A 12,626-nucleotide genomic window follows, 5' to 3' on the forward strand; every position below is an offset into this window, starting at 1 on the left:
CACACTCTCTCTCTCTCTCTCTCTCTCTCTCAAATAAAAAAAAAAAAAAATTATTACAATTTACCCTCAAATAATTAAGTTTCGTGAGACACAGAGGAATGTATAATAGATAATAATACTGTGATAAATCATAGATGAGGGATATGAGTATGACTTTATGGGAATGAATGCACTCATTTTACATATTTTTATGGACTCTTTTCTCATCTTTGTGGTCTACAACCTTGCTATGCACAGTGAGGTAGCAGCATCTATACCATTTCAAAGCTTATTAGAAATGCAGAAATGTCAGGTCCCACCCCAGACCTACTAAAGCAGAATCTACATTTTAATATGGCCCCAGATCACCTATATGTAAAGTCTGAGAACCAACGTTTCCTAAGATATAGATGGAAATAACATGATTAAAATAATAAAAGTGATTCTGGGTATAATTTCTATTCATAATGACTTAAGTAAATCATGGTTAACAGTGGGAGAACAAACTCATTCAATTATCAGATGATGGATTATATTGCATGGAAATACTGCTATATGAGGCTTATTTTTTCTTTTTCATGTAAGATGATCTAAATTATCCACATCTCTTTTCTTCTTCTTCTTCTTCCTCCCCCCCTCCTCCTCTCCCTCTCCCCCCTCTTCCTCTTTCTTCTCCCCCTCCCCCTCTTCCTCCTCCTCCTCCCCTTCCCCTCCTTCTTCTTCTCTCCCTTTTCTTTTCCTAATGGGGATAGAACTCAGGACTGTAAGCCTGCCAGGCAGGCGCTTATGCCCCTGAGCTATCTCCCCAGCACTAGCTCTTGTCTTCTTTAGACCTGTTTAAGTTCCTTTAATAGCTGTCAATTATCTTTGATAAAAGGATAAACTGACAGTAGTTAAATCATCTACAAATTACACAGAGTATAAAAAGAATCATGTATGTAACCTTGAGCCACCCAAGGTCACATTTAAATTTCTTTATGAAAGTTAAGAAAGATCTCAGGAATTGTAATGCCTTTTTATATACATAAGATAAGGAAGTGCATCAGAACCAAATATAAAAAATTCCTTTTAGAACTAAAAAACCCCCAAAACACCAGTGGCTCATCCAGTCATTCTAGACACACATTTCTCTTGCTATGAGGAAGGTGTTTACGTAAGTATAAGAACTGCTAGACCGCCTTCAACTGTGCCTACAACTCCCAGATTCTCTCTGCCCACAAACTCCTTTCTCCAGATCTCAACAGCATTACCTTTAGTTGCTGCTGCAGTTCACTATTCAGTCTGGCCAGAACTGTGTTGGTCTCCTTATTACGTCGAATTGATGCCTGAATAGCTTTTTTGTCTTTCCCAACAGACCTGAGGAGATAAAAGGGGCAAAAAACTACCTTTATTTCTTTCAGTTCTCTTCATTTTCCCCTGACCTAATTCTAATCGTAGATAAAAGAAGTATCTTTCCCTTACTATTAATTAGCACAGCTCAACCTCACTTGCCTGCTTTGGATGGCAACCAACGATCTAAGCTTCTGAAACTTCAGGCTAACGTGTTAGTGTTCTAATTACTATTATGTACCTGAAATGTTTTGTTTTGTTTTTTAAAAATTTTTTTCTATTTAATTATTGGATACAGAGTCTCACTATGCAGCTCAAACTCGTAGTCATCCTCCTGTCTCAGCCTCCCCTCCCCAGCACTGAGATTACAGGTGTGTGTCACCACACCTGGTTTTGGGGCTGGCACAGCACGCCGGGGGTTCTAGAACTGGCACGGCATGTGGTACTGGGGACTGAACCCGGGTTCTTGCCCTTGTCAGGCAGGAACTGAGACCACTGAACTATCTCCCCAGACTGTATCTGAGTTATAAGTTAAATAATGTAGAGCATGCACTGGCAAACTTTTTCTATAAGTAGCCAGATAAATATTTTAGGCTTGTTGCACACCACAGTTTTCAGTTGCATATTCCATTTTTCTCCTTCTATTTCACAAAAATGTATAATATGGACTATACATAATAAAGACACAGACCAAATGCTGCTCAGGCGCCTTAGTTTGCCAAAGCCTAGTCTAAGACAGCCATAATTAAAATATAATTCACAATATCAACTTTAAAAAACTCCTGCTTTTTCTTATGATAGAGTATTAAAATGGTATTGGAGTTGAAAGGAGAAAAAAAAGGAATATTCCACATCCTAAGACACAAGAAAGCTCTTTAAGAAACCGTGCTCAACCAAAGAACTAGTATGACACGAGTTTCTTTCAGAGTAGAGCTTCTCATCATGCTTTTTGTGCCTAGTAACTAAGTGTGTTTAGGAATAGCTTTGATTACCTGGGAATAGAAGGCTGTGATGCAAGAACAGCGGCTAGGACACCTGTCTTCTGCGTGTGTTCATCAACGTCTGGCCTTAACTCATCTTCTGATTTTAGTCTTCTTCTAACAGGTTTAGGTGGAGGAGCAAGAGGTGTTGTGCCTTTGCTCTGCAAGACAAGAATTACATTAATCATGAACATTTCTTCCAGATATTATGATTAACACTTTGCCATCACTGCTTTTTTTAAAAATCAATCAATCAATCAATCAATCAATCAATCAATCAATCAATTTTCCTTCCTTTTATTGGATACAGGGTCTCACTACACAGTTCAGACTGATAGTGATCCTCCTGACTTGGCTTCCCAGCACTGGGATTACAGGTTTGAACCACCACGCCTAGTTTCATTGCTGGTATGGCTTGCCAGGGGTCAGGGTTCTGGGGCTGGCAAGACATGCGGTACTGGGGATTGAACTCACATCTTTGCACTTGCCAGGCAGGTGCTTAGACCACTGAGCTATCTTCCCAGCTCCCATCACTGCTTTCTTTAAGCCACTTGCTCTCAAAAACATCAAAGCTACATGTCCTACTCTAAAACAACTTGCTGCAGCAGCTAACTTAAAAGTACAAAAGGAAAAGATGGTTCTAGTTGAAGTCACAATCAAACATACCTACAAAACAAATACTTTACAAAGTAACATAAGCTCCTTGGGGAGTGAATCTGACTCAAGTGCAGTAGTCAAGTTTTAACATAAATATATGCTCAAAATACCTACTCGATAAATAATGGAAGCCTCCAGAAAGAAGCACCCATTATCATTGCAAGGATCCCTACCTACTCAATGCCATACCATCCTGAAAGAACCACCTGATCTTGTCTGATCTTAGAAGCTAAGTAGGGTTGGGGCTGGCTAATACTTGGGTAAGAGAATTCCCACTTAAAAGAGGCTATTTCATCTAAATGAAATAACGGCATCATGTTTTTGATTTTTCAGACAGGGTCTCGCTATGCAGTTCAGGCTGAGCCCAGGGTTGCCTCATCCTCACAGAACTTCTCCTGCCTCAGCCTCCCAGAGTGCTGGGATTTCAGGCATGCAGCACCATGTTCAGCATAAAATAAATTATCATAAAGATAGAGGAAGGCTGGCAATTCTTAAATGCCACTAAAATGCAAAGTAACTAAGCTTCTTGACATTGAGCTAACATTTTGTTGGAGATTATGAACCTGCTTCCAATATGATTAAATAGGGTATTTCAGTATTTATCATAACCTCAATGTAACTGTAAATTAAAAATAGAACCAACTGTTACCTCTTTAGTTAACTACTATCCAAAATCTATTGCCCTGAGCTGAAAAAAATAAAATTCACTATTAAAAAAAAAAAAATCACAGCTGGATGTGTTGGCGCATGTCTGGCATGCCAACACTCTGAGGATAAGGCAGAACAGACACAAATCCAAGCTTAGCCCAGGTAACTTGGCAACTCAGGCCCTGTCTTAAAAAAAGAAAAAAAGACCGAAAAGATTCTGGGTTCAATCTCCAATATCATCAAAACAAAAAAAGTGAAAACAAAAATTCCTCACATCCCCAAACGATGTGAAGACACGCTGGCTACAACATCTGCCACCCCACTGACTGCCAGGGCTGACGTGGCTGGTGAGGTGGGTGTCCCCATCCTTCCTCACCGCTCCACGTGCGTCCCACCCGACAGGAGGATCACTTCCCTGTCACTGGCATATGAGCAGCTGCACTCCCCTGCTAGAACTTCCAAACAAGCTCTCAAAACCTCAAAATTACTAGCATAGTAAAATTTAAGTGTCAAGAAAATAGAGTTTAAGTGCTTTCTGAAAAATGTAATAACCTCACCCATATTAAGAACAGGTGGCACACACTAGCTCGATTCAACAGACAGACCTTGTTCTGAGACAGACTAAATCCACTGCATTTAAATCTGATAGGATGGCTTTGAAAATTTCTAGTTCACTTTATTTTTAAAAATTATCTCCCATGTACAGAGCTATCCATATAAAAGACTTTTTGCATACCACATTGGCAGGAGCACTAGCAGCTGTCTTTTCTTCAGTTTTACTATCTGTTTTGGCAACTCGGAGAGAACTCGCAGGATCAGATGCTTTCTCAACCTGGGATGAATATATTATTACGGTTAACTATGCATAAGTAATACATAGCTATGAATAAATGAGGCATATACAGCAAATCAGAGCAAAACATGAAGAAAATGTTTATTCTGACAAGAACTCTGAAATGAGGTCAAGCAAAAGCCTGAAAGGTCTATGCAGCAGGGAGGGCGAGTGACGAAGCAGCACTGCACACTGCAGCTGTGGGTGGTACCGCCCACCCGGGTGGGGCCCACTCTCCAGCATCTGTGTGCATCTGTGCCTGCCCTCAGGCCAACCCATTTTCCTCAGGGCAGCCCTTTCCCCTATGGACTGAGTACAGAAAGTTATAGGTTTGAAGAAGTAATAGAAATCTTCTATAGATCAAATATATACAAAAATTTAAATTATGCCAGTCAATTAAATATGAATTCCCAGAACATGGCTTGAAACAGAACAGATTTTAGAATTCCTCTGTTCCCTCCAACTACACATTTATACACAATGATTTAGGTCAGCTATTTCTAGAGACATCTGTTGACACTTCCTGCAAGGACGCTAGTCGGCACTGCATAGTATGTCCAACTAAGGCAACTTGTATGAACTGAGTGAAGTCACAGCTTCTTATTCCATGAAAATCCTCATCTAATCACACGATCACCCTCAGCATTAAACTCTCAGATCAATGTTTCAGCCAGGACCAAGTATTCTTGTCTTCACATAATAGTGCCTGACCTAGATTCTAATTTTTAGCAAACAGGGATTGGTGGCCAATAAGGCTGAATAACGTGTTGATCCAGGGAATACAAGTCTTTCAAAAGAAGCAGATGATGATATTTCACTCTCTGACCTTCCCACTGATTACCCCCTCCCCCTGCCCACCAGGCTACTGGAGCTCCTGTTTATGGATAAGACTTAGAGCAGTGGGAAGAGACTGCCACAGATCAGCTATAAGCCCTTGACAAACTGACCGGCAAAACCTCTGCATGTTTCTCAGCTTCATCATCTTGTTCTTCATTTACATTTGATGCAGCAAATACTTCAAATTGGCTGAAATCCGCAAAATTTGGTTGCTCTGGTATCTGCTGAGGTGAGGTACTAGTGTGAGTTATTAGGCCATCGGCATCCACTGGGCGATGAACAACAGGACCAGGAGCCTGGGCAGTGGTTTAGAACAGAGGACACACACTTACTGGAGCATCAATGGCAGAACAACCTTCTTATTTCTCCTTTAAAAATACAATAAAATCTATTATGGGGGCCTGCCCCTTAGCTCAGTTCTTTAAGTGGCTGCTTCAACAAAGCAGTCAGGCTCAGGTTGCTGTGGTTCGATCCCTACAACTCAAGCCAGCCAAACCTGCCCTGACGGCATTCAGAGCCAGCCCCCCCGCCCCCCGCAAAAAAATCTATTACAGATGAATTTTATTATCTGTAAATTTAAGAAAGTACACTACAGTTAACATGTAGCTATAATGCTTGAACAGTAAGTAAAAAGCTAAGATACTAAAAAAATGAAGATGCTAAAGCCTCAATAAAAAGACAGCTTTTCAAAAATTTTATTGCAAAGTACAATGGAAGAGAGGGGAGGGTCTGGTCCTGTCCCAGTTCTCCACTTGGATCTACATTTTTCTAAACTGGGCAGCTGCATAATAATTTGTTCTCTTAAAAAGTTACTTTTAAAAATGTTTGTTAAAAAGGTAGTTATTTTTAAAGCATAAAAACCACTGTTTCACTCCTCTCTCTACATGTCAGGCGCACTGGTCTTCCATTCAGACGCCCTTCTCTGGTGCACCAATGTGGCTACAGTCTTAAGAGTCTACTTCGTGCCAGGCACTACAAAGTCAACAGTGGAAAACATACCAAAGGCCCACTTCTCATAAAACTGACAGTCCAGTGCAGGATTAAGAGGTAAGTAAAGAAGGAGCTAATACAGTGATGAGAAGTTTCATGACAAAGGAAGTAAAGAATGCTGTAGGAACCTTGTCGTCCTTCATTCTTTAAAATTCTCTAGTTCCCAAAAGAAAAATCCTAATCTTCCATGTGTAAGATGCTCTGCTTCCTCCTGATCTCTAGTTTCGTCTCCCGTCATCCCACATGTCTACTCCAGGTGTACTGAATCAACCTGTCTTTCCCTGAAGAATCTGCTAAGCTCCTGCCCACCTCTGAACCTGTGCAGATACCGTCTCTTCTGTGTGGAATGCTCTCTCCACAGGAATCAACATTTTTACCTTCAAGTCCCTGCTCAAGTCTTATTTCATCTTACTTACACCACTGCAATGTGGCCCTTGACTTTACCAGTCACTAAAGTGGTCCCAAAGCATTTAGCAATACATCTAGTGCAGCTCTCCAATTCTAACCTGGGAGGGATGCAGAAAATAGAAGTCATCCTCCATTCCTCACTGGTGTGGTAACACATCCGGAGAGGACACTGGGTCACTCTGTGAGTCACTACTAGACCCCTAATCTCTCATATCTCCTATCTTCTTTTCACTAAGCTCTCCATTGTTAGGATACTATCCTCTGCTTTATCTTTAACATTCTTTCAAAGGATACCCCAGATTATAATATTCTTATTTTCTACAATAATATTTAGCTTAACTAAATTAAATGTTGACTGAGGATAATTATTAGGTAACTCCTGGTCTTCCAAATCACTGCGAACTAGCAGCAGACAGGCTTAAGAGCTGAACCGACCGCAGGCTGACCTGTGGTAGGCCATGCACAAGGATTACCTGCGAGGGCTGCGGTCTTGGAGGCACTGCAGGAGGATGGGCAACAACTCCAGCCTGTTGCTGTCCTGTGTGAATACACAAGTCAACTGTTTAGTAAATACATAATCACTCTACTAACAGAAGAAATAGGCTGAATGATAAAAATTTTTAAGAATGCTTGATATATGTCTGAAGGTGGCTAGTTACTCAGAAAATGGTTTATATGTGTCACCATGTCCAAATTTCATGGCCTCTTTCCAGGCTTCATTCCTCCTACTGCCTGTCACACAAGAGACTCCTGACAGTCCTGCCTAATTCTGACAGGGTACATTCTTGGTTCCCCATCCCACCCCATACTTCTCTTTGCTCCTTCATTATCAGATATGAGGACTTCCAAACTTCTTGTATTTAAGCCTTTATTCTGCTATTTCTATGTAAATGATTCTCAAATACTACATAAATCTTTCTAGGCCCAGCTATCCCATAGCCTATTGATTATACTTTTTCTTCACCATTCCAAACTTACAGTGACTTAAAGTATCATCATCCTCTGCCCTAACTTTTCTATTTTAATCAGTGTAATAACAACACTGCTACTTGTGTAAATCTTGAAGTTCTGGAGTTATGACTTGTTTCATCAGATGAACCACATACTTTTAAACTTCTTGTGGCATTCCTCGGATTCCCATCTTTATTACTTGTACTTGCACTACCCCTAGCCTTGTCCCTCACATTATCTGCCACAAAAAAACCCTCCACTTATTTGGCATTTTTAATTCACATTTTTCTTCTGATAAATATAACAAGATCTATTAAGACAAATGGAATAAAATGCTGTGTCATGGATTACCTTTAAGACTAAACGATAATGCATATTATGGTTTTTCTGCCTTACCTGGGGTGACTGTAAAGGTCCGATTCATGTCTAAGGAAGAAGACCTAGAATGAGAGGGCTGCGGCCTTGGAGGGGGAGGCGGTGGTGCAGTGTTATCGGGTGATGCTCCAGAATGAGACCTGCAAAATTCAACCATCACAGCTGGTTATGCTACTGACACTGGGCTTCCCTTTTAAGCATTCAAACATGGCTAAGCAGCAAAGGGCCATACTACCACGATGTTTTCAGAAGTAGTACCTATACAAGTATCACAACAAATAATAAATTGTAAGTAAATAATAATTTGTGCTATTTTCTAAATGTGTTGTGTGCATTTTCTTGGTACTGGGGATTAAACCCAGGGATGCAATCTACTAAGGAACTACACCCCTGCCGCTCTTCCCTCCGTACCCCTTCGGTGGCACAGGACTAACTCAGCTAGAGTTGCACTAAGCTAGATCACCAGCCCTTTATTTTTTATGAGATAGGATCTGGCTAAGTTGCCCAGGCTGGGCTCAAACTCTCAACTTCCCCACCTCAGACCCTCAGAATGCTGGGAGTACAGTGTCACCACACTGGCTCCTGGTTCTTTTGTTTTTTGACACAGGGTCTTGGTAAGCTGCCCAGGTTGGCACTGACCTTATACGCCTCTGGGCTTACTCTCCTGAGTAGCTAGGTGCACACAACGCTGGCACAAGTGGTTATTTCATGTGGCAAATAATTATTTTATAAAATTGTATCTTAAACAAAACTTCAAAATTTGAAGTTTTTTGTTCACATGATTTTAAGACTACATACAACTTAATAATACTTTTCCATTTAGCTAAAGGTAACATTAATTTGAAAAATTCTGTCCAAAAAAGAGAAACTATACTTTCAAATATGGGTTACTTTTCAATTTCTGAACGTGTGCAAGTTGGTAAGCCAAGGTAGAATCTGGCTAACTACGAGAAGCCCACTGACTGTCACCAAAAGACACCCTAATCAGAGAGGTGACTACATTCAAGCTCAGCTTGGCCTAGAGATTGATTTCTTTGCTAACAAAGTCTTCTCCATTCTGAACTGGTTTTCTGTGGACTCTGACAATGTGCTTTTCACACACAGGGATAAAAAACACAAAACCCATGATGACTAAGATCTCTAGAAAATACACGCAGAACCAGAAGGGGAACATCAATCTTCTGACTCCACAAGCAATCTGTATCACTAGTCTCTGTGTCTTCCAGGCATGTGGCAAAAGGATACTTACCATATGAAAAGAGTGACAAGAGCAAGATGCTTCTGTCCTACATACAGCTTTTAGGGGATGATAAAGATCTCACAGACAATCTCTCCCACCCTCCACCCTATCCCACACATTGTCTGTGCCTGAAATGTGAAACTTCAGGGGACAGGAGTTCACTGCTGAGCTGTCCTCTGGATGGTGGTTTAATGTACAGAGTTGTTCTGGTACTCATAATATACCTACACATTTCTATTTAAACAGATTTATAGTGTTCTCCATGTTTAGTTACAAAAAGAACTATTTCAAACTTCTATTGCCAAGACCGTAACAGCTTTTTTCAGACCTTTGATAAAATACATGAAAAAAATCTGGGCTCCTTTTCTTTTTTGTGTTGGAAAGCACCAAAAACACTTGTCTTTTAAATAAATCAACAGATAACCTAACAGCCCTTCAGAGAGTAAAATAATTTGTGCTTGGTTCCAAATAATTTTAATTATTAAAATGCATTAAAATAATATAACACACTTTTTATTGACAGATATACTGACCTTTGGCGAGTTACATTGCTTCCGATCTGCTCTGGGTCAGAAGTAAAAGAGTCTGAACTACTGTAACCATCTGCTGACAAAGGGGATATGTCCTATTTAATAATAATCATTTCTTTACTTTTTGCTGTATAACAAACAAACATACTGTTTCAAATCAGAGCTACCTGTCAACTGTTAATACACTAACAGTTTTCATCAGTCTTACTACCTGTAAAATATTAAGTATCAATCAAATAAATCATGCATATTTCTACGGCAGACAGAATAAGTTGTGTAAAAATATTCGTATCTAATGATAGGTTTCAAATTTCCTCAGATTTTGAAATGTGTTTACATTCAGAATGGAATACCCCGCGAATGTGACCCACATCTCAACACAGAAACCATCTATTTCACATGCACCTTATACACATAAGTCTGAAGGTAACTTTATACAGTATTTGTACTGCGTCTGTGCTCGGACTGTGATCCATCACATTTAGTCAAGTATAGAATTTTTTACCATGAAGCCTTGGCAAACATTTGGGCTTCTTGAAGCACTTCAGATTTTGGATTTTCAGAGGAGGGTCAACTTATATTACATATACACACTTATTCATTTGTGTATTATCCAGTTGTATTATATTATACACAATTAGTTGTGGAATATGGAGTATGATTATTTTCTTGTTTTTCTACAAAAAGGTCACTTTGAAAAATAAATGGGAAATAATTTTAAGAAAACTCATACAATTGTTAATGTAAAAAATAAAATCTGACATGGAATAAAATATGCATATATAGTAATAAAATGTATGAAATTGGCTACAGATCCCTGATTTTCCTCCAGAGGAAATATCACTTTTAAGTTCCTCAAAGTCTCAGGAAGCAACAGGAAATCCTAGAAGTCGGCTAACAGTTCTGACAGACTAAAAAGATTTTTAAAATAGAATATTCAGAGACAATCTGAAGAAATACTTACATGCACTCTGAAGAATTATAAACTGAAGGGACTGAGTTTTTAAAATTTCATTTCAAAATGTATTTTTACTTTTTCTTGTCAAATTGCAAAATTAGTTAGCTGGTAGGAGAATGATGCTAAGCTGAACATATTTCCACTTGGATGTTCTAATAGGCACCTCAAATTTCCCATGTCCAAGACTGAAGCTGTGTTCTTTCTCTATTTACCGGGTACAGTATTTATTATCACAGCCTTCTTCACTTCTCAGCCAGAGGCAAAACCCCTGGGGCCCCAACTCCTCTCTTATGTCACACAGATAAAGCAAACCTTGTGGTCTTTTCCTATAAAATATGTAAGACAGAGCCCCAAATCTGACCACTTCTCAGCACACCACACTCTAGACCATACCATCATCTTTCCTTGCCTGGATTATTGTGACCATCACCTAAACTGTTTTTTCCTCTTCCCACTCTTGCTGATTTTTTGAGTGTTATCAGCAGAACTGCCAGAATGACTTTGTTCACCTGTGGGTTTTTCCTTTTTCTTTTTAATAATGTATTTGGTACAGGGTCTCACTATGCAGCTTGAACTCGTTGTGATCCTCCTGTTTTCAGCCTCCCTAGCACTGGGATTACCAACGGGCACCACCATGCCCGGTCTCTGTGGCCAGCTCAGGATGCTTGGGGCTGGGCTGGCGTGGGTATAGAATGTGGTGCCAGGTGGGGATCAAACCCTGGTCCATGGGCTCACCTAAGCAGGCACTTAGTCTGCTGGGCTATCTTGCTGGCCCTCACCTATGGTTTTAAGTATCTAATTACTTTCTAAAACCAGTTGTTTCTCTTTTTGTTTCCTTTACGAAATATAAACTCTACTTAGTAAAGATGTTTTTCTGTTTTGTTTACTGCTAAATCATCAGTGCTTAGAAAAGAAACTGGCATACAGCGTCTAATTAATACTGGCCGGATAAATGAATATATCTACAGTATTTTGTGAGAAAGAATGAATGAAAGAAAAAGGTTTATGCGGAAGATATCGGGGACCAAACTGAGAGGGAAGGCAAAGGGGAGAACACCTTAAGCCAGTGGCAGTGGCGACATATGGAATGCGGTGTTGGAAAGAATCAATTATCTTCTACTTAGTCTATGAAAATAGACCATCAGCTATACACTTGAGTTACTCAGACTCTAACTCCTGACTTGAGAGACTTCAACTGGAAAATGTGATGGTATCTTTCACTTACCTACAGTATTTCCAGAAGCAAATTTCACTGCTGAATTTATCTTATTTTCTTCTGAAAGGTCAGATGGTTTCACAAGTAATGGGCTAGTGGGGTTAGTATGATCTAGCAGAGAATAACAAAAATACAAGACAGGTATTTGAATTGGTAAATTCATAAGAGTTCATTTACATATTCCAGCTAAATAGCAAGTAATAAGTCAGTGAAATATAATAGTTTTAATAAAAAATGTGAATCTGTTTATATAGGATTTTATTATCTGCTGTAAAAAAGATACTTCATAATGAAAAAGTCAGCATGCATATTTACTTCGTTAATTTATATAGCAAACCTGCTTGGCAGATAGACCCAGAACGCAGGTCCAGTGAGTGAGATGACCTGGGGCCCACCAGATCCTGAATAGACCCAGAGCACAGGCCCGGTGAGTGAATGAGAAGACCGAGGGCCCTCGGACCCTGAATAGACCCAGAGCCCAGGCCCGGCATGTGAGTGAGACCACTCAGGGCCTGTGGATCTTCATTAGACCCAAGGAACCCTTCGGCAGAACTTCTTGCAAAGAGACTAGAGGCAAGACCCACCCAGCTGATTCAGGAGCAGAACATCTTGCCAGAGAGACACAAAGGGTGCAACTCTAACGGCTGCAGCAGAAAGAAGTGGAGCACGGCAACCAGATCCAAACAACACCCACCT

The 12,626-nt window shown here is 40.0% G+C and overlaps 1 protein-coding gene across 1 annotated transcript in view; it reads right to left on the bottom strand.

The window, feature by feature from the left end:
* The window catches only part of Reps1 (RALBP1 associated Eps domain containing 1), a 91,572-nt gene that overhangs the window by 7,600 nt on the left and 71,346 nt on the right, over positions 1-12,626 (bottom strand). The window contains exons 12-19 of the mRNA XM_004628583.2: positions 11,940-12,041; positions 9,760-9,829; positions 8,008-8,126; positions 7,134-7,198; positions 5,373-5,558; positions 4,330-4,425; positions 2,301-2,449; positions 1,230-1,335 (exon numbers count right to left, since the gene is read on the bottom strand). Coding sequence (XP_004628640.1) covers positions 1,230-1,335; positions 2,301-2,449; positions 4,330-4,425; positions 5,373-5,558; positions 7,134-7,198; positions 8,008-8,126; positions 9,760-9,829; positions 11,940-12,041 — 893 coding nt within the window. The remainder of the gene's footprint in view (positions 1-1,229; positions 1,336-2,300; positions 2,450-4,329; positions 4,426-5,372; positions 5,559-7,133; positions 7,199-8,007; positions 8,127-9,759; positions 9,830-11,939; positions 12,042-12,626) is intronic.

This window comes from Octodon degus, unplaced genomic scaffold (genome assembly GCF_000260255.1).
Source record: "Octodon degus isolate 3935 unplaced genomic scaffold, OctDeg1.0 scaffold00024, whole genome shotgun sequence".
NCBI lineage: Eukaryota > Metazoa > Chordata > Mammalia > Rodentia > Octodontidae > Octodon > Octodon degus.